The 22,520-nt window shown below is 34.1% G+C and overlaps 4 protein-coding genes across 6 annotated transcripts; 1 reads left to right on the plus strand and 3 right to left on the minus strand.

Annotated features, from left to right (window-relative positions):
* The first annotated feature begins 4,486 nt into the window (after positions 1–4,486).
* On the plus strand, positions 4,487–7,682 carry LOC107860098 (eukaryotic translation initiation factor 5). Its single transcript, XM_016705336.2, has 2 exons — positions 4,487–4,715; positions 5,841–7,682. The coding sequence occupies exon 2, from the start codon at positions 6,132–6,134 to the stop codon at positions 7,479–7,481; it is 1,350 nt and encodes a 449-aa protein (XP_016560822.2). The 5' UTR covers positions 4,487–4,715; positions 5,841–6,131; the 3' UTR covers positions 7,482–7,682.
* Positions 7,683–8,258: 576 nt separating this feature from the next.
* On the minus strand, positions 8,259–11,274 carry LOC107861348. Of its 2 annotated transcripts, XM_016706689.2 has the most exons (8): positions 10,474–11,274; positions 10,283–10,400; positions 10,024–10,095; positions 9,833–9,894; positions 9,575–9,725; positions 9,129–9,209; positions 8,960–9,049; positions 8,259–8,686 (listed from the first exon to the last, which is right to left on the minus strand). In XM_016706689.2, exons 2-8 carry the CDS (start codon positions 10,364–10,366, stop codon positions 8,555–8,557), a joined length of 672 nt encoding a protein of 223 aa, XP_016562175.2. In that variant the 5' UTR covers positions 10,367–10,400; positions 10,474–11,274; the 3' UTR covers positions 8,259–8,554. The 2 variants fall into 2 exon arrangements, with proteins under 2 accessions (XP_016562175.2, XP_047263261.1); XM_047407305.1 differs by lacking the exon at positions 10,474–11,274 and having other exon boundaries at positions 10,283–10,463.
* A 2,015-nt stretch (positions 11,275–13,289) lies between these two features.
* On the minus strand, positions 13,290–16,308 carry LOC107861349 (probable E3 ubiquitin ligase SUD1). Of its 2 annotated transcripts, XM_016706690.2 has the most exons (6): positions 15,793–16,308; positions 15,573–15,624; positions 15,128–15,242; positions 14,650–14,721; positions 14,452–14,513; positions 13,290–13,854 (listed from the first exon to the last, which is right to left on the minus strand). In XM_016706690.2, coding segments are annotated over exons 2-6 (540 nt in total). In that variant the 5' UTR covers positions 15,575–15,624; positions 15,793–16,308; the 3' UTR covers positions 13,290–13,565. The 2 variants fall into 2 exon arrangements, with proteins under 2 accessions (XP_016562176.1, XP_047263263.1); XM_047407307.1 differs by lacking the exon at positions 15,793–16,308 and having other exon boundaries at positions 15,573–15,783.
* A 138-nt stretch (positions 16,309–16,446) lies between these two features.
* Positions 16,447–20,147, minus strand: LOC107860099 (protein PIN-LIKES 2). Its single transcript, XM_016705337.2, has 2 exons — positions 17,274–20,147; positions 16,447–17,034 (listed from the first exon to the last, which is right to left on the minus strand). The coding sequence occupies exon 1, from the start codon at positions 18,631–18,633 to the stop codon at positions 17,275–17,277; it is 1,359 nt and encodes a 452-aa protein (XP_016560823.2). The 5' UTR covers positions 18,634–20,147; the 3' UTR covers positions 16,447–17,034; position 17,274.
* Positions 20,148–22,520: the final 2,373 nt, after the last annotated feature.

The raw sequence follows: 22,520 nt of genomic DNA on the forward strand, positions 1-22,520 counted from the left end.
GGCATATACATAGAGATTTTTGTATATGACAAGGCCGACATATACATAACAAGGCCGATTCATATACATAACAAGTATGACAAGGCCAACATATACATAGCAAAACCTATTTATATACATAATAGGGCCGACATATACATAAAAAGCTATATATATGTATTTTTAGAGAAAAATGAAATTTTTGAAATATGTTTGGAGAGATGAAATTTTTTGTAATAAGTGAAACTTAAGTTGTGGGTTTGTGTAATTTTTAGTTAAAGAAAAATCAACATAAGTTGTGGTGTAGTGATGAGACTACTCCACCCTTAACCACATTTCAAATATCAATATTACCAAAATTACTTTGTGTCGTGAAGATTTTCTTGATTATACTTATTTTGTAAAAGAATACGAATACATATAAAAAAATATTAAAATTAAGAATAAGTATGGCCAAGTACATAAAAATGAATAGAAAAACTTGAGAATTAAAAGTTTCTTGTCTTCTATACTCCTTTTGTGTTACATATTATAATTCACAAGGTAAAATGATGGAGAAAAGAAAAAATGAGAATCTTCATGAAATAAAATATGAGTTCATATCAATCACTCTCTTTGAAGAAAAGTGAACTTCTACCAACTTGACTTAGGTAAAATATTATATCACATATGTAAATATTTATAGGAATTCTTCTAACACGTAACTATTCTAGTAAGTATATCATAATTTAATTCTAAACTTTTTCTGTTTCCCATTCATTCATAATATAAACACTGCATGTGTCAATACTAAATATATATACAACCTTCCATTCATGAACTAAGCTATTTCGTAACTAACCTTCCTAATTCATGAACTTTTGTTGGGATTTGAACTTAAGCCATCTCATCATTTCTCAACTCACTTCATTCATTGATCATTAGACCACATCCTTAATTACAAATAATTTTTTTTTTTTTAATTAAAGAATCAAGTAAAATAAAAATGAAAAAATTAACTACTATATAAACCTTATTATTTCGGTTTTTGCTTAGCAAGTCAAATAATTAACACAAATACCAGACAACATAAAAAATCATCAATGGAATTTGGTGAGAGAGTAGGATAAAAAGTTGAAAGTTTTGACTCATTTTTTTTTCAGTTGCGCCGGCAATAAGAAAATAAAGGGACTTTGAATCCAGATTAATTAATACTCGTATTTACAGTAAAATTTGCTCTTACAAGCTAATTTTGTTTCTGGTTCTGGATTTACTAATTGAATGTTAAGAGTCAATCTTAATATATATGTTGCAATTAAATATGCATCAACCATGCTGACTTTTGACTGCGTAGATAGCACCACAAAAAATGAGGTTTTATTCAACAATCATGTCGTATTATCTGCTTAGTTAACCAAGATTATTTAATTATATTTCTTAATCACGGGATACAAGAGGATTAGAGGCGGATGAATTAACTCATGGAAATATGACTCTTCCAATTCGTTCAAGTTAGAAGGTATTAATAATCCACCTATTTATTAACTTAGTTCTTTTTATCCATCTAAAAGTTAAAATGATTTCTGTTAAAAATGTAATTTAAATTGATTTATAAATATTTTAATAACTCAACTCAATTTGACTCGATCGCCTACTCAACACTACCACGCATGATAATTAAGACAAATAAAGAAGACAAATGCCTAATTTTTATGAGAGCATCACAGAATTTGTCAGAAATGGAAGGACCAAGTTAAGTTGGGGGGTCAACCATATGCAGCTTTAGTAGAATGATCGCCGAAATTGGAAACTCAATAAAAATTTCCCATGCATAAAGTGTCCTGTGGATCTTTTTTAATCTTTCATCATATTATATTCGTTCATTTTTACTTGTCTATTATACTAAAAATAAAAATATACACACTAAATTTTTTGATCTGAACTTGTAAGTAGTAATCAACATTCGCCCTCAATATTAATATAATCTGAAATGTTATAAAAAGTATAGTAGCTACTATTGTATTTGATAAATATTTATTATTGAAATTTTCTTGGAACTTCATAAGGCTTCATAAGTGATTGTATTATGTAAAAAGTTACTTATTTGCACTGTCCAATGTCCATCACGCATATATACTAGGAACCCTCAATTATTGTGTATGCTAAAGTTCCACACCATCATTTTGTTGAAAATTTAAACCTAATATTTCATGTATGTTGGGTAATATCTATACTAAAAATTCACCAATTAGTATTTCATGTATGTTGGATAATATCTATACTTAAAAATTCATCAATTAAAACGTTTAATCTAAAAAAATCAAGAATTCTTTGAGTAAGAATTCTCAGATCATCTGTTATTCCCAACAGAATGACTAAAAATTCAAAGAAAGGTTATTTATAGTAGAGAAGCTATTGAAATCCACATGCACATCAGTCTCTATGCTTTCTTGCTTGTTTTCTTTTACATAGAGTACGTAATAATGAAAGTTAAAATTATAACTATTGATCTCGTTTCTTTTGCCCACTACAAATATGGCAACAACAACTAACTGTTGTGTAATTAATTGGTTATTGGTCACGTCCAATTTTACTCTCAACTTGATAGTAGCATTGTCGATTGTAAATAATAAATTCAACAAAAGTTGGGATCATTTTCCATGAGAAACATGGTGTGATAGTATGGTCAATTGTAAATCACAAATTCAATCAAAGTTGAGATCATTTTCCACGAAGAAGGTGGTGTAGATAAAGGGTTTATGACTCTGTGAATTCGAAAGTCTTTATAATTATTTGTCAGGTAATTGGGAATTATTTTTTTCATACTTGTACAATTATTACTAGAAAACAAATAAGGCTAGTATAGAACGAATAATTAAGAACTTCGCTACTGCCTTTGAAAGTTTTATCCAGCAATTCTGAATTTGACCATCCCCTTCTCCAAGGCCACAAAATGTTAGTATTATTATAATGTTTCATTTTTAATTTCCTAAATTTTCGTCAAACTGATCTGCTCGTTTGTTCCTAAGTAATCTGAGACAAATTGTTTCTTAATTTTGGTTAGAAAAACTTCTTTTCTGAGTAATTCAGGTAAGCAAACTTTGACAAAGATGCCTTCTTCAGTTGTTCAATGTTTTATTATGTCATCTAGTAAAGGTAGGATCAGTTTAGTGTGTTCTTTATACTGCATGTGCAATGTCCATAAAGTAATTAACTAAGGCATGGACAAGTAACGGTGGGCAATATAATCCTTGCGTAAGGACCGACCATCGCATTCAACTTTCCAGCATTAATATACATTAGCCATTATTCGTCAAGGTATCGCGCGTTCCACTTTAGGTGTTTCAATTGCTTTTCTCAATTTTTTTTCCGATATAGTCCAAATATTTGGCGCAAACTAGGACAGTCCCATCTTGCGCCAACTATTGGACTATACAATCCAACTATATAAAATTATGGGTACAGTAGTAGTAGTAAAATTCTAGCTAAATGAACAACAATGAAAGGACATAAAGAAGGGGGAGCGTATTGGGGGCCTAGCCTAGGTTTCGTGGGTAACGTCAAATACTGAATTATACATTTTGGACTTTGAGACCTCAAATGGGCCGACCAGGTCCTGTACTAGGTATGTGTTGCCCAATTAAACATTTTGGGAAACAAAATTCATCAAAATTTAAAATTTGAATCGTTTAATCATTGTAGTCCTTGAAAGTTATGATCGATAAATATAGATTGGGGATTTCAAAATCTTCTCATTTTGATAAAGACAATATTTAATATCTTTGATCTACTCCCTCCGTCCTATTTTACTCGTAACAATTTGTCATTATATATTGATTAAAAAAATAATTAATAAAACGGCTATTTTATCATAGCATCCCTGTTGAATGATGTTTACATTTTAATTTGGAGAAAAAATAATTAATATTAAGGGTAAAAAAGGAAAAAAATTGTTTTGTCTTGATTAATAAAAAATAACAAGTAAATGAGAAATCAAATTAGAAAATCTGAGACAAGTAAAACGGGATGGAGGGAGTATTTGTTAATTTATTAAGAATTTTTGTGATTCGAGATGATTTTTTCAATGTAATTTATAAGTTTGAATTAGGTTTATAATAACGTAGCTTTACTCTGCGGGTTTTAGGGTTTGATGAAAATAGTCATTTAGTAGCTCATAAAAGGATTAGACTTAAAGAGTAATGTAGCCTCACTCTACGGGAATTTGACCAACATATCCAGCTTGTTTGGTGGCTCATAAAATTCAATGTCTAGGGTTTAAATGTAATGTTTATAGTAAAATTTTAAATAGCAATATCTAAATTTAGTCTGAAGTTTAAATTATTTGTAATATTTTAGAAAAAGAAAAACATTGAAACTGCCAAGCAGATTTCTATTGTGGTGGAATGAAACGTGGCTAAATCCTACTAACTAGGTCATCACTAGACACAACGAACGGCCAAGATGAACAGACAAGGATTTTTTTTTTAAAAAAAAATAGATAATTTAAATAAAAAATAGACGAAAAAAGGAAAAAAAATAGAAATTCAAATTTCTTACAGATTGAGAGAAGTATCTGGTTGTTGGTTACTCTCCAATTCCTTCCTCCATTCAAACCCTATATATACACACAAATCCCTACGCCGCCTCACCGATTCGCCGCCCTCTTTTTCCCTTTATATATTCGTGTACCCTAATCTCCCTTTTTTTACCAACTCCTCCTCTTTGTTCCTTCAATTATTCCTTGCGTCCTTCAATCGGTATGATTTCCTTTTACTATTTGTTGATTATCGGAACTGTTGATTGGTTGTTGATTTTGTGTTGAGTAATTGATGATTTGTTAATGTGTTTATACTTGTGTGTATATTAATTTTATATAGCTGAGTAATTAGTACCAAATTTATGTTTTGCAATCTGTTTTATATGAGCTGGTTATGACTGGAAATTGATAGGTAGATTAGTATTTAATGATTCTGATGCTTAATTTGAGAAGTTTTAGATGTTCGGATGTAGAACAAAATAAGTAGGGCTGGTTTTTCACTAGGGAAAGAGATAGGGGAGGGGGAGTTGTTTGTAATTGGGACAATTCAGATGGAGGATTATGGATTTATTCGATATAGTTAACCGTGAGTGAGATGGATGTAATTCAGCTTGAAGAACGTGAGAGGGATGATAAGGAAGCTCGAGCTACATTGAGAAGGGGGTTATTCGGCTGGAGGCGCCAGCACCAGGGGTGTTTACCCTGATTTATTAAACTACTGTAATTAGAAGGCTATATTAGATATGATTGTGCCATGCATGTTTTGAAAAACTCTGATTCATTCCATAATAAAGACACTGCTATTAGCGAGCAACATAATTGAGTCCAAATTTTACGATAATGGGGTTTTCTTCCAGCTAGTGACTGTTGTTTGCGATTTAGAAGCTTAGCTATGCAATATATGAGTGGTCCATCTTTTTAGTTCTATAATTTTACAACTGAGTGTCTTTTACAGCAAGTGGTACTGTGGTTCAGATCTCAGATACGCAATATGTAAATTTCCCAAGTAATGTTATGCTTTAGCAGGTAGATATGCCCAAGTACGTATGTCATTCTTTTTATTCATGTACATAAATTTCCAGGACATCATTTTCCTTAAAATTTACAGCTACTTGCTCAAGCTATACAACTGAAAGAATTGGATTAAAAACCTCCCTCATCTCTAGATGGAAGCTCAATCTGCAACCTATTTTTATTTATCGTTTTTCCTTTTTTTTTTTTCCTATTTTTACATTGCTTATATTTAGTAACATTGTCTAAAATATTCTCTTACACAAATTATTTTTAATTGGAGAAGGTAACCAGAGCTTATTCTTATCTTTTGATGTGGTTTTTCTTTCTGAAGGTTGTGGGCTATCTTCGTGGGTTTCAAGTTGCAGTTTCTCAAGTTTGCAGTTTCTTTTATGTCCGAACAAGCCACCCTCTATTTAGGATCCGTTGGATTGCTTGGAGAATATTGTCCTACGTCAAGAAAAAAGAGTCATCATATTTCCGATAGGGTTGACTGTATGCATCTTGACTTATCTCAGGAAGGACACTTAGTGCTTAGTGGTTGCAGCCAGACACAACCTTCTGTCAACAAAATTTGGGCCAAAGGATCATCTGGAACCCCCTGACACTTTTCACTGAACCAAAAATGGCTTTGCAGAATATTGGAGCTGCCAACAGTGATGATGCCTTCTACAGGTACAAGATGCCGAGGATGATTACCAAGATAGAGGGACGTGGGAATGGCATCAAGACAAACGTGGTCAACATGGTTGACATTGCCAAAGCTCTAGCAAGGCCGGCATCTTACACCACAAAGCATTTTGGTTGTGAGCTTGGAGCTCAGTCAAAGTTCGACGAAAAAACTGGAACTGCCCTTGTCAATGGGGCTCATGATACTGCCAAGCTTGCTGGTCTTCTTGAGATTTTCATCAAGAAATATGTTCAGTGCTATGGGTGTGGTAACCCTGAAACTGAGATCCTTATCACTAAAAATCAGATGATTCAACTGAAGTGTGCTGCATGTGGTTTTATTTCTGATGTAGACATGAGAGACAAGCTGACAACCTTTATTCTTAAAAACCCACCCGAGTCTAAGAAGGGTGTCAAGGACAAGAAGGCAATGAGGAGAGCTGAAAAGGAGCGTCTAAAGGAAGGTGAGGCTGCTGATGAAGAGATGAAGAAGCTGAAGAAAGAAACAAAGAAAAAGGTTTCTTCCAAGGAAGCCAGTATGAAACCTACCTCTAAAAAGAAAGCTAGTGGCTCTGACGAGGATCGTGCTTCCCCACCCAAAAGGCATGTCAATGTCAGGGAAGAGGATGACGAAGACGACGATGATGTTCAGTGGCAGACTGATACATCAATGGAAGCTGCACAGCAGCGCATTCAGGAACAGTTGAATGCTGTGACGGCTGAAATGGTTATGCTATCCACAAATGAGAAGGAGAAGAAGCCCAAAGAAGCTACTCAAGCTTGCCAAAGTTCCAAGGCTGCTTCTGCACCATCTGTGCGTGATCCCAAAGCTGAGAATGGAGAGGGAATCTTTGAGACACTTGTTGAGGAGGTGAAAGTATATCTAAAGAAGGGAGCTACGGCCAGCCAATTTCGATCTTTCCTGGGTTCACTCTCTGGGTCTCCTCAGAACATAGTTACTGCTGTCTACGAGGCACTCTTGGATGGTGTGGAGAAAGCATTCGCCAAGGAGCTTATTAAGAAGAAAGGTTATCTTCTCGCTGCTGTTGGTCAAGAGGATGGGTCACAGCTACGTTTGCTCAGAGGTCTGGAAGAATTCTGTGGGAAATCTAGCCCAGCAGCTGTGAAAGAAGTAGCACTCGTTTTGAAAGCTTTGTATGATGCTGATGTATTGGAGGAGGAATTTATAGTGCAGTGGTATAAAGAGGGTGTTGCTGGGGTTAAAAAGGACTCTAAAATTTGGAAGAATGTCAAACCCTTTATTGACTGGCTGCAGAGTGCTGAGTCCGAGTCCGAGGAGGACTGAAATCTCAACTGTCGTTCCTTATTTAAGACTGTTTTCTGCATGCTCTGCTTTGCCAGAGTGACTATTTACTAGTTTGGAATTCATGTTTTCTCCTTTGTTTATGTTTTTTCTTGGATCTGTACTTCTATATTTCTTGGTACTTCTATCGTTGTGATCCGTCTATGTTCTTTCTGATGGTTTAAGGTGAAAACTTTTACAGTATCAGAATATGTTAGATACTTATTCTGGTTGAGGGTGAGTTTATTTTGAGTTTAAATGCTTATTCAGGTGAAGCTTTCTCTTGGTTCGGGGATTAGATTTTTGTGCTGATACTTCTATTACAGAGCTTCAATAAAATATGACGGTGATTGTGTCATTTTCAGACATCTACTTTTGAACATTGTTCTTGTTAACTAGTAGTATTAATTTTGGGTGCTTCTGCGTATAATTACAACGCTTAAACTCGATCATGATTCACCACCTCGAAAATGCCTTTTAATGATTCAGACGTCGATTCCTCTAAAGCATCTCTCTTAAATGGTGTCATTAGCCAGTGTGCAACAATCGAAGAAACCATGTAATACTATTTTGTTGAGAACATGTATATAATCGAACAAGTTGAGTACATCATGAATAGTCAATTAGGATCATAGGATATGTACTTTGATTACTTTCTAGTTACTGTTATGCTTCAATGTGAACCGATAATAATGTCTCAAGGTTCAATTGAAAATGAGTATACTGTCGGAACCGAAAGATTTCAATGTGGTGAGATCATTTTGCTCTTTTACTCAATTATGCAAGCATCTTTTCCAGTATTATTACTGTGAATCTGAGTTAGTATGGAGTATAAGATACTTAAAGCAAGATAGAAATGTCTAAAAGACAAACACTGTTATGCGAAATCATTTGACTTCTTTTTGCAGCTTTGCTTTATTTGTCTGCCAACAATCAATCTGCATGACCATCTTATGGCCGAATCTCAACAGAAGAATACTCAATTATGGAGCAGCGAGCTGATGATGTTTACGGAGGATCACCAGTTGCAGTGCCAAACTTCCCACTGGTGTTGAGATAAATTGTATTTTAAGGATTCATCGGACATGTATAAGATGTGTCTGAGGTGGCTGTAGTGGTATTCCATTCTCGTCATTCAATGGAACAATTTGAGAGTGCTGAAGCTGTTGTAATGGCAGCTCGTTTTCTTCCTGTGAGTGATGAAGACCCTAAAACAAACAAACACAGAAGAAACTGAAAATCGAACAACCCTTCATTGCTACAACTGGCTAGCATGGTGAGTTCAGTACTATTGCAAATAATATTTGATTCAGGTTTTGAGTCTATTGTGTCATTTAACAAGACAATATAAGTTTTGCGTTTATTGTGTCTGCTAATGCAAATTTCATTAGGTATACAGCATTGCTTTGCCTATGAAGATTTAGCATTATGAGATGATTTAGCTTAAAAAAATATACAAGTGTTTTTGATGCTTTACGCACCTGCTGATGCCTCCGATGTCGTACAGCAATAAAAGTTTTCACCACAACATAGACTGCCAGTAGGATTCCAATAGCTTTCAACACTAATAACTATAAAGATGAACATATAAATGAACCGAGGAAAAAGCAGAATTTTCATTTTCAAAGGAAATATAACTGTGACACTAACCATGACCAATATTACCGAGTTATCTCCAGCAACACCGACGATTATTGGCAGCATTGTACGCAACATCAGAAGAAGCACAAACTGCATGGACAAGGGAGGAAGTTGAATCTAAAGACTGTACCTCTATTGACAGGAAACAAAATTTTACTACTGAGGCAAGGACTACAATTTACGTGAATAAGCCACCCAGTCTTTATATTCTTGATATCACGAATAGATAACAACTAAAGACGGGTACAAACAAACTAATGGACGTGAACAAATATCATGTTTCTTCACTAAGATGGGCCGGAATGCTTTGTATGCCTAGTCTGTGCAGAGTGGGCACTGTATTTAGCAATATAAGATGTCCCTACCTAAGTTGTTGAAGTATTTACATTCAATTGGTTCTCTTTTTCGAGTTCTATTCTGAGCAAGTCCTATGTAGGAAGCAATGTGGAGCTTACAGTTATGGCAACAACACGGCAGAATATCAAACTTCTTGGGTAAAATGCTGCATACTCATCAGATTCATAAGCAAGAAAATTGTGATCTGCAGAGACCAATGCAGCAAAATGAGGATAGTCGACCCCACCCATGGAAATATCCCAGTTTCCTCTGTGATAGCAAAGAAAAACCAAGCACAGCAGCCATAGTTATTGGTTGGAATGGTAAAGAACATTTCTGTGAAGAAATAACCGGCAAATTTCAGCTGGTAAAATTACCTCGTGTTCATTGTAAATCTGCCAAATAGAGGAGCTGGTGCTGTATAATCTGGGTTAAAATCCTGCAATCTCACATTAGAGAGAACCGTGGGCTTTCAGCAGCATATTCAGAACACTCAATAGCAGCATTTAGGAATTTAGGTTGTGGCTTGAAGAATGAAGTAAGGAAAAGAAAGTGTGGAATCACAGACCTGGCAGCATATTTCACAGATGGTGTCCCCCTTCTCATTGCACCACCTCTGTACACATTTGCGATGTGCATACTGCATTTACAAAAACTTCATTAAAACAACAGACGATTTCTGGAAATGGAAACTCATTTTGATAAGTTTCAAATATCTCTCTCTCTGTATCATCCTTGTGTGCTGCTGCCTTAGAATGGTTTGTACCTCATGGTAAGCGTATATCTTTCAGATATGAAACAAATGAGGAGATATTAGCACAACAAACCTTGAGGGTTCCGCGGCAAGAACAGGGTACCTCCATGTTAGAATCATCATCGCCATCATGGCAAATCCTACATTCGTTCTTCATCTTCCTTGGTGCAGACTCTACGTGGACGTCCGTCCTATACAAAGAAGCAAGCTGAAGAATGGGAAAGAGAAGTGAGTGTATTAATTATGAAGAAGAGGAAAACCTACAAGAATGGGATGGCATTTTTGCAAGAGAAGAAACTAAACACTCATCCTTCCTCTTCATTCTTTTCTTCCACTATGCACTTTTGATTTGCCATTCCAATTTTTCTCAGTCCAAGTATCTTTTAGAACAGGTTTTCTCCAGAATTATGGTTTAATGATAAAGCAAGAGTTCTGTTTTTAGTTGTTAAAAGTCATGAAGTCAACCTCCACAGCAATCCAAATCCAGATGCCTTTCAGCATGCACAAGTGGAGGTCTCCAATGTTCAACGTCACTTTTCGAATATTTCCTTTTTAGTACTTCCTCCCTGTCATTCCATATGACACTTTCGAATATTTTTTTTTTCTTTTCTTAAATACCCTGCCAAGTAAAAGAATAACACGTAAAATGGAACGGAGGGAGTATTATTTTATAAATGAAAAATAAAGAGAAGAAGCAATAAATTAGGATTTTCTTAGGTGAGAAAAAGGAAATGGTATGAGAGGGGGAAAAAGTGATGTGGCGTTGAGGTAAATACAAAAGCTTTAAAAAGTAGGAACCAAAAAATATGCCATAATGGAAGACTAATAACGATACTGAAAAAGAGAATTAGTTTAACAACACTTTGGACTAATAACTCTCGAACGTGTTAGGATAGTTGTTGCTTTAAAAGTTTTACTCCCTACTCAAAAGTATTTTCACAAAAAAACAAAAGTGTCTCAAAAATCTGATTTTATCAAAAGAAAGTTTTCAGAACTTTTTCTAAATGCTTAAACTCGACCATTGATTCAACTTCTCGAAAATGTCTCTTGATGATCCAGAAGTCGATTCCTTTTATCTCTCTTATATGATTTTCTCCTGAATAATTGACTAGTCCAATAAGATAGTATATACTTTCTTGACTAAAAGTATATTGAATTAGATACGCTTCAATGTGAACCGATTAAAATGTCTCAAGGTTCAATAAAGAATGAGTCTACTGTCGGAACCTAAGGACGTCAACGTGATGAGATCAATTCTTCCTGACGATGCGGGAAATGAGAACTATTCATGTTGTAAATTTGATAATGCCGTGTTGGGATGTCTTGCGAAAGCTAATAATAGCAAATCTCATTAAAAACTAATATTGTTATATATGATTTGACTAATTGCTCTACAAATGAAAAACTAATAATCTTAAAAATTATCGAAAGAAATCTTCACCTAAACAAAACTCTGTAATGATTACATTATGATGCTTTGGATTGTCGTTGGAAGAAAGATCTTCAATTCATAGAGGTCTAAAACTTTTCCTCCAAGCTAGAATAAATCAAATAAGGAAGAGATTTTCCAATAAGAAAACCTTTTCCACCAAGAAACGTTCTAGTTATGGTAGAAAATCAAAGGATTGAATAACTTTCAATAGTATTCAATGATTTTACTGAGCATCAAGAGGCTTTAAATAGTCACCTTACAATAGAAAAAACAGCAACATTCAAAATTTAAACTCACTAAAATGTCTTAATAAATCAAATAACCTAACTTAAATTCAAAATTCAAATTCATCCTAAATTAACTAGCTTATTTTGCTAAAAACTAGTGCAGTAACTTAAAGCAATTTTCAACACTCCTCCTTGCTTTAGTTACTGCGATTTAAAAAAGGCGCTCCTCCTCAATTTTTACTTCCGCAAATTGTGCTTGAGGATTGTTTTTAAGCTTGCACACTTTTGTAACATGACCGCTTGTTTGCAATTTCCACATATTGCATCAGGTCTCCACCAACAAAAATTCTCCAAATGTGTTTTTTTTTTGCAGTGTCTGCAAGGAGGATAATTACCTTTTCCTTTTTTGTTTTGTGCATAAAAGGCACTCTCAGCAACATTGTCTTGTCTAAAAGCTCTTCTTTGCTCTTGTGCTTGAAGAGCACTTATTAGTTCTTCAACAGAGATAGTAGAGAGATCTTTAGACTCCTCCAGAGATGAGATTTTAGACTCGAATCTCTCCGGAATTGTCACAAGAATTTTTTCTACTATTCTATCATCTTTGAAATCCCCACCAACTAACTTGATTTTACTGACAAGCAAAGAAATCTTTTCAAAATACTCAGCAATAGTTTCATCCTCTTGCATTTTAAGAGATTCAAAATCCCTTTTCAAATTCAAAATTTGCATTTGTCTAACTCGATCACTTCCTTGATATTCCTTTTTTAGTTTTTCCCAAGCTTCATTTGCTGTCTCACAAGCAATGATTTTAGAAAAAATCGAATCCGCAACTGAATTTTGAATTACAGTTTTGGCTTTGAATTTTTTGAGCTCTTCATCTGAATGAGATTTAATTTGAGCAACAGTAGGATTTTCAAGGAGTGATTGTAATGATATATCATCCGCTACAACTTCCCACAGATTATAGGCTTGAAGATATGATTTCATTTTCACTTATCAAATTTGGTAGTTTTCGCCAGTAAAAATTTTTGGGGCATTCAATGAGAGACTGCTGCTTGACATCTTTTTGATTGAAAATAGCCCTACGCTTTGAAAATAAGCACGGGTTAAAAATGGTAGTCCTGCCGGGTTAAAATGGGTAGCCCTTACGATTAAAAAGATAGCCCTTGCAGTTAAAAATGGTATGGTAGCACTTTGGAAGAACACACAGATCTCGTAAGATCAATGAGGCTTTGATACCACTGTTGGTTTTTTAAAAAAAGATGTGGCAGCGAGAAAGGGGTTAAAATGACTCTCAAAGGATTGAATAACTTTTAATAGTATTCAATATTATTCAATGATTTTATTGAGCATTAAGAGACTTTAAATAGCCACCTTACAATAGAAAAAACAGCAACATTCAAAATTTAAACTCACTAAAATGTCTCAACAAATCAAACAACCTAATTTAAATTCAAAATTCAAATTCATCCTAAATTAACTAACTTATTTTGCTAAAAACTAGTGCAGTAACTTAAAGCAATTTCCAACAAAAACACTAACATGACGCGATATCATTTCGCTCTTTTGCCCAATTATTCAAACATCTTTTCTTGTATTATTACAGTGTATCCGATGTAGGATGGAGTACAAGCTAATTTAAAGCAATCTAGAAATTGCTTAATTTGTCTGGCAACATTCTTATCTGCTCAACCATCTTATGGCCGAATCTCAACAGAAGAATACTCCATCATGGAGCAGGGAGTTGATGACGTTAACGTAGGATCACCAGAGTTGCAGTGCCAAACTCCCCACTGGTGTTGAGATAAATAGTATTTCAAGGGTTCATTGGACATGTATAAAAGTCCATTCTCATCATTCAGTGGTACAATTTGAGATTGCTGAAACTGTTGTAATGGCAACTCATTTTCTTCGTCTGACTGTGAGTGATGAAGATCCTCAAACAAACATAAAGAGAAGAAATTGAAAATCAACAACCTTTCATTGCTACAAGAGAAGAGAACATGTCCAAGTCAGTTCTTAACTTGCATTTCATGTCTAGCATATCAATATATCACTAGTAGGTTAAAGACAAGTTTTTCTATAATTCAATATCGAAATTTACACCAACAGTTCCGAGTTTTTTTTTACTACTTTATGAGATGCAAATTTCATAAGATAGACCACACTGCTCTGCCTATGCAGTTGTGAGTTGTTACAATAACTGGTCAATAGTATGAGATGATTTAACATCAAAAATATACGAAGTTTTTTTGCTTTACCCACTTGTTGATGCCTCCGACATCATACAGCAATAAAAGCTTTCACAACAACATAGACTGCCAGTAAGATTCCAATAGCTTTCAACACCAATAATTAAAAAGAGGAATATATAAACGGCTCCAACGAAAAGGCAGAAATAACCGATGAAATAATCGAGGAAAAGGCAAGAATATATAAACAATCCCACCCATGGAAATATCCCAGTATCCTCTGTGATAGGAAAGACAAACCACGCACAGCAGCTATAGTTATTAGTTGGAATGGTACAGAACAGTTTTGTAAACAAACAACCTGCAGCGAAATTTGAGAGGGTAAAATTACCTCGTGTTCACTGGAAATCGGCCAAATAGAGGAACTGGTGCAGTGTAATCTGGCTTAAAATTCTGCAATCTCACATTAAACAGACATGGTTAAAACCAACCTACTTTCAGCAGCACATACAGGATACTCAATAGCAACATTCAGGCTCTGGCATAAAAAATGGACAAAGGAAAAGGAATCGCTTAATCAGAATTGGACCTGGCGGCAAATTTCACAGATGGTGTCCCCCTTTTCATTGCACCACCTCTGTACACATTTACGATGTGCATACTGCATTTACAAAATCTTCATTAAGAACAAAACACTACTAAATGATTATGCATATAAGGATGTACGAAACCGCTTAACCTGTCAACGAAATTTCAGTTTTTTTTACTTCACACCACTAGATACTATGGAGTCTAAAAGGAAGCAACAACAAGACTGATAAGAATCCAAATGTGCTTTGTGACAAAGCTCTAGTAGAGAGCACAATTTAATAAGAGCTGGTCCTAATAACTAACCTACAATAGCTATATGAAACTCATGGTAACAAATTTCATATATATAACATTTAGCACGATCCATATGACGACAGTTTAAACCTGAAGTGAGAACAGTAAGCATATATATTTTTTTCAGATATGAAACAAATCAGACATGTATCACAAATGAGCAAATAGTTGGCACAACAAACCTTGAGGGTTCCACGGCAAGAACAAGGTACCTCCATGTTAGAATCATCATCAGCATCATGGCAAATCCTACATTCTTCCATCTTCCTTGGCGCAGACTCTACATGTATGTTCATCCTATACAAAGCAAAATTTTCTCATTCCTAAAATATCACCAGGCAAGGCATGTTGCAATAACGCGTTTGCTTGGAATATACTTTCCAACATCCAGTGCTTCCGCACTTGATATAGCGGACACATATCACTTAACCACAGTTAATGACAAAATATTTTATGAAAGACACTTATATTCATTTTGTTTGGTGTAAACACTGCAAATAGTTTTCTCCCTTTTGTTACCATAGCTCCTTGGTAGGTGGATCGGTAAGGCATGATGGTCTCGCATTTTTTATAATAATATACTAGTTCATCGTGCTTAATTTTCTTCTTTGGAATGTATGAACTTACATATTCAGATAAAGCCTTCGCGAAAATAACTTCAGGTCCCAAAACAGTTCACCTGTATTATGTTAGATATTTCAAAATGCGAAGAGAAACAGGATCAATTAGAGAGCAGCAATATGTACATAAGTTATTAACATGATTGTGTTATATTCATAAATCGTGTAGCATAAAATCTTAGATAGTATGAAATGTAAATTGTGATAAGAAAAAAGAAAAATTGTACCCAGATACCAAGTTGAAGAATGGGAAATAGAAGTTAGTAATTATGAAGAAGAGGAAAACTTGCAAGAATTGGATAGCATTTTTGCAATAGAAGAAATTAAACACTATTCTTCCTCTTCATTCTTTGCTTCCACTATGCACTTTTGATTTGCCATTCCAGTTTTTCTCAAAGTCCAAATATCTTTCAGAATAGGTTTTCTCCAGAATTATGGTTTAATGATTAAAAAAAAAAAAGAGTTCTTTTAGTTGTTTTAGTCATGATCATGAAGTCAACCTCCACAGCAATCCAAATCCAAATGCCTTTTAGGAGGTCTCCAATGTTCAAGGTCACTTTTCGAATATTTCCTTTTTAATAATTTAGAGGACACAGTTTATTTTGTTTTTCGGGGCTATTTCCTTTATGTTCACGGAACATAGATAAGTAACATTGATGTACATGGACATCATATGTATAAATTAGTTGCAAGTATTAGATGGAAGGAAGTTTATTTAGTATTAAAATAAAATGGACTTGAATAGAGCGGAGTAGATTAAATAATCATATAATCCATCTCTGTTAATTTGATTTGAAGTGCAATTGATAATTGATTTACTTTTTTCAGTTTGGGAAAATCCTTTAAAGGAGGAAATGGAAATAAAGAGGAGCAATAACTTATCGAACTGTAAAGTTTGCATGTCCAAACGAAAAAAGTTGATAATAATGTCATGCTAATTTTGAGCACGTTTCACATTGCTCATTTAGTCGCACTCTAGCAAAGACCTGTACAGTTTCCATCGAGCTACAAATAGAAACATTTGCAGATGCCTTAAATACATGACGGGGTACTATAAGTGACATAATGGCCTTGTTGCCACGACCCACTGAATATGAGTACATGGTTCCATTTCACATGATTTGGCTTTGAGAATTTGAGACATAAAAGCAAGTATGTCCCTGATTCGGGTATTGTAATTCAGTTTTTCGTCCATTGTGCTTGTTAATTCGAAGAGTAGATTGACTCCAGAAAATACTATATATGAGCCTCAGCTCCATCCTCCAAAGCTCCCCGGAGAGAGCATATAGTGAAACTTGGCCACAACTCAAACTTGGACGGTACCTGTTTTTACCATACATATGATATGACAGGTATATCGAAACTTCTTTGCCGGGGACTTGAACCCCTTTAAACCTGTGAGGTCAACAGACAGAGTCCATTCTAGATGGATAGATGCTTCATAAAAGTAGTAGTTGCACTGCATACGCCTGACAGAGATAGAAACAAATCAAAGGAAAGCCAAGGCACACACTATATATGAGAAGTTTGTTTACATACTATTTGTAGGCATATGTAATCAAGTACCACCACTTTGAAACCCTTCACATACAAGTTTGGTACATCAGCTGATTAAATGAAACAAGTAGAAACACTGAAATGATCACCACTAATGCCACTTCGATTACTACATAGAAACTCTAAATTGACATGAATATTGCAAACAAACCTCAGACATAAGAAAGCAGAAGCTTGAAGTAGATAATAATGTATATTGAAACAGAGAGCAGAGCAAAAACGTGTTGCCAGAAGAGCAACGCTGAAGCTTCTTTGACTGCATAACCTCTCAAGCTAGCAACTGCTCCCAACAAGATGGCACTTGGTGTTGTGTACTGCAGCAAAAGAACAAACCGGTACATCTTATCATCAGGGATTAAAAAGTTCAGTTGATCACCCAAATAGACCACCCCGGATCCCACCAAAGGAAGGACCAAAAGTCTAGCAACGGTGATGCCAACAGTGGTTCGAAGACCAAGTTCAGATTCGTTTGGACCCTCAGCAAGCATTCCTCCTAGAATCAGCATAACTGAAGGCACCATGGCTTGAGCAGAAATTTGTAAACTGTCTGTGATGAACGCAAGAGGAGCCGCGTCACCATAAACAACAGATTTAATGGGTGTAACCATTCCAACAATAAAAGCCAACAATGTTGCCAACATTGGGGGTTGGAGAACATGGCGAACTGGAGTTTGTTCAGCAACAATTCTTAATCTTCTAACCACCTGGGGCTCTGCTAAACATCTAATAGATTTAGGACTCGTTGGAGCTGGCACTTCCTCCAAGCTATCAGGGTCTGGAATAGAACTATGTGAAAGGGTTGAGAAACTTGTAAAAACCCGTGCAATAAAGGGCGTCTTGCAATGCTCAGTTTCTCTATCTTCCATACCAGGCCACTCAGCTTCCACTAGAAGTGGCCTACTTAGATCATTACTAGGTAATGGCTCCTGAATCTCACCGCCATCATCAACAACATCAAAGTACTCCATCGGGGGCTCCATCATATGGTAAACAAGAGTGTAAACAAGCAGCACCGCCACCCATTGAGCAAACGACACATAAGACACACCAGTCGTGTAGCAATCTGGACCAAAAGGATTGTCATCACTATGGCACACTGATCCAACAATAGCAAGAGGCAAATTGCCCGTATTCCCAAACGCAGTCGCAATGATAGTGAACCTAAAGTACTCTGGAGGAGGCTTACAGATTTTCGTTACCAAGTACCCCAATAGACAACCAATTGCAGTACTGAGAAGTACATTAGCCGGTACAAACCACCAGCGTATAAAATTCTTGACAGTAATAGTCTCACCAAGGTGAATAAAGATGGTACAAGGCAAGAAGAGAGCAAACACAAGCTTGCTAAGGAGCTTAAAAGTAGCTTTAGGAACTAATTGGGTTCTTGGATGTGCAAGAATCAAGCCAATAACAGTTAAACATAGGAGTTTCAACAATGGCAAAACAGCATATTCAAGGTAATGACGACTATAATAAAAATTGGCCTGACTTTCAGAAAATGGGGGCTCCATTTTTTAGCTTGAAACCACAAAAGAAGCTTCCAGAACCTCTATCAAAACCCTCAAAATCAGTTCAAGATCTAATCAAGATTAAAACTTTACAAGTCTTATAAGGACCTTCAGATTTGAAAAATCCAGATAATCCCAATTCAGAAAATTACAGTTACCAATTAATTTTTGGTAACAATTTAAAAGAAACTCTATAAATGATACTTAGAGCTTAAATTCAAGAATCTTGAAATAGGATTCCTAGGGAAAAAGTCAAAACTTTTATATATAGGTACAAAAAAAGGGAGTAGCAAAAAGATACTGAGGAACTCAAAATCAAGAAGTGGAAAATAGAAGAATATACTTTGACTTAGGCAATATGAAGAAGCAGTTGCAGATGTTCCCCTCTTCGTTGATAGACAGAGAAAGCCTTGTCCAAACAGAACAGGAAATTAACAACTACTCTATGATTGAACCAATTAGGAGCACTGTGCCTCTGTAAACATAAATTTACTTATTCTTTGTTCTAATTCGGAAAGATTATTAATGCCCGACCGGGGAGAGAAATTTATTACTCGTACTATTTAAATATATGGCAAACTTTAAAAAACATTACCTTATCATAGTTCCTTGTTAATGAAATTTTAGAATTCTAAGTTTAATTATTATTAATGTTATTTAATTGGGATTTGTGGACAGGAAATAAATTATTCTAAAATTAATTATTTTAAAATTTTTATTTCAACTTCAATGTGTGATGAAATCACTATAATCTCGAGATAACTATTTCGTAATAAGTTATCTCCTGATTGCATTTCAATCAAATATGAGTAAACTTAATATAAAATTAATTTCGTAATTAGTTATTTCTTATCCATTCATGCCAGACTAGTCCTAAAGGATGCTTTGGTTTGGTATGAGATAAATAAAATTATCCGAGGGGATTCACCATATCTAGAGGATAATTTGTGCCATCATCATAGTGTAGACGGTAAGATAAATAATTTCAAAACTAATTAATATGCCAAATGCGGAATAACATGATCTCACATTTTATCTTGAAAGTACTATTTCTTATTCCTCGTCCCAAACAATCCTTAAGGATAGCATGAGAGAAAATAATAATAAAATCATCTTAATTAGCTAAAATAAATAACAACAACAACGGTCTCGAAAAAAAAGAGTAAAGAAACTAGAAACAAAGAGAAATTACCATACTCAAAAAATAATACGTACTATAAATAAAACTCATCAAAACAAATGATAACAGTCATTTAACATAATAATAATAATAATATAGCTACTAGCATTAATAAAAAATAAAATCCTGCCACTTACTGGCCATGATTAACCAAGGAGTATTAAGTAAATTAATCTGGAATCAACTAGAGATAAGTGATATGATAGGAGATATACTTGGCATCTTCCAAAAGGCATAACTGCATGAAATGCCTCCATGTGAAATTCTGACCTTTTCAAATGATCACATCAATATGGCCTCCTTAATTATTCTTGAATCTCCCTCACCAAAAAATAAAAGACATTTAACTAAAAAAGGGGAATATACTATTACTCCACCACGTCCCACATTAACCCATGAAAAAACAATTGAAAGAAACTTCACATGCATTTTCCCATAGTTTGTCATCATGTATATGAGTTAGGTGAGTTGTCCAATTATATTAGTACATTATTTTACGTAAATGGATTCTTCAGCTCTTGGAAGGTACATGCACAAAATTAATATTGACAACTAAATTAATGAGGATGACGTGACAGAAAAAACTAAAATTAAACAAGGGAGACATACAAAAAAAAATCATCATGCGGTTATACTCCCTCCGTTTCTTTTTATTTGTTTTTTTGGTTAACTTGACACTCTCCAAATATTTTTTTTTAGGTATTTTTTTTGTTTATTATTTATATTAATTTATACTTTAAAATTTTAAATTTGATAGTAGTTTGTGTAGTTATTTAAGAGTGATATTAAAAGATTTGTTCTATCAAATTAATACTTATCAAGTAAACGAAGATAAACTATATTTATGTTTCTTAAGCAAGTATCCTACCTCTTTCTTCAAGCAGCTGATATAATGGGCCTTTTTGATACTCTAATTGTTACAGCTGAGACCATCTGGCCTACCCTAAGAGGGCCAACCTTTTGCTGACCTCCAAAGTCCAAACCATAATTGATTAATTGTGAGTACAGATTAGAAATGACAAATTAATAGGCCTAGGTTCCATAAGGGACTCGAAAAGTGAGGCTCGCTCAAATAGCTGATCAACATTTCATCATCAATTGGTAAACTTTATTTTATTATTAAAATAAATTAAAGTGCATGACATTAGTAAATACAAAGTGGAGAAAGCAATGTCATTATTCTTATAATTCACCACATTATCTTTTTGAGTTAGTGGGTATAAATTATGATAAAGATGATCATTAATTCGTGTAACTCATATTGTTATTAGTTCTTGTAATTTATATCACCATTAGGTCTTGTAACTCTCTTGGTCATTAGTTCTTGTAACTTATGTAACATCAAAACTATTTATCTATCCACATTTATCATATTCAATACATGAAAGAATTCACCACCTATAAATAGTGGTGTTACTTCCTTTGATGAGTAGAAGAAAAAGATGTGAAGTGAAAGCGAGAGTTGAGACATAAAAAATGTTCTAAGTCTTCAACTATATTCACTATACAAAAAAGAGTAAATATATTAGTGACAGAGAGAGTTGAGACAAAGAAAATATTCCAAGTCTTTAACTATATTCAGTACACAAAGAAAGTAAATATATGTTGAAGGAAGGCGTTCTTATGGTGGAGCTTTGGACTCTTCAACTAATTCGAAGTTACTTGAGTTGTACATCGTTGATAGGTTGTTGTAGGGAACAAGTCAAGAGATATACTGCTGAATCGGTGTAAATTATGCCGCAATGGGCTTGAATCTCAGTGAAATATACGCGCCTCAATCAAAAAGAAGATTATTTTATTTCTTCACTGTTATTCATTTTATTTTCAACTGTAATTATTAATTAATTATAATTGTGATATATTACACCAACATAATTTTTTTATAAGCTTCATAAATACTTGGTTGACTATATTGATAGCCTATTAACCTTGTCAGTAAGCTTCATTTAGACATTTAAATTGTGATTTATTTTGATTTTCTTAGATACATGATAAAATGTTTTCATTAATTAGACACTTTTGTTTGAAAATTTTGAAAAGATTATGTGCTTGTTTTGAAGTGTTTACTATATATATAGATAAGTTAACTAATTAAAATAAAATGTTTCCATTAATTAGACACTTTTGTTAGAAAATTTTGAAAAAATTTTGTGTGTGTCTTGAAGTGCTTATTATGTGGATAATTTAACTAATTAAAGTACCATCTTCTTTAGTTATATGCTTAATCTAAATAAGCCGTAAAATATCAGGCATATATATATATTTCAATGGATGTTGATGTGTATAATTAAAGAAGGTGATATTTTATGTGATTACGTAATGAACACTTGAAAATATGTACGATTTTCTTTTTTCAAAATCTGAGATGGAAGTATAAAATAGAAACAATCTATCATATGTTGCTCAATAGAAATAGATCACAGTTCAAGTATCTAAACAAAATTTATTAATAATTAATTTAAGGGTTATCGATATACTCAAACCTAATTATTTACTTATACTTCATTTCTGCTATGGTATTTCCGTATGCATATCTTCGGTTTTGGCGTAAAATATTGCATGTGGATGTGGATAAATTTTTACTTGTGGACATGATGAACGTACGCTTTGTTTTTTCACATTACTCGGACATTCCTTTTATGCTTCATTATAATAGAACTTAATTTTTGTGCACACTACAGAATATTTTACACTAGAAAGGTAAACTTTA

This window comes from Capsicum annuum, chromosome 2 (genome assembly GCF_002878395.1).
Source record: "Capsicum annuum cultivar UCD-10X-F1 chromosome 2, UCD10Xv1.1, whole genome shotgun sequence".
Lineage (NCBI taxonomy): Eukaryota > Viridiplantae > Streptophyta > Magnoliopsida > Solanales > Solanaceae > Capsicum > Capsicum annuum.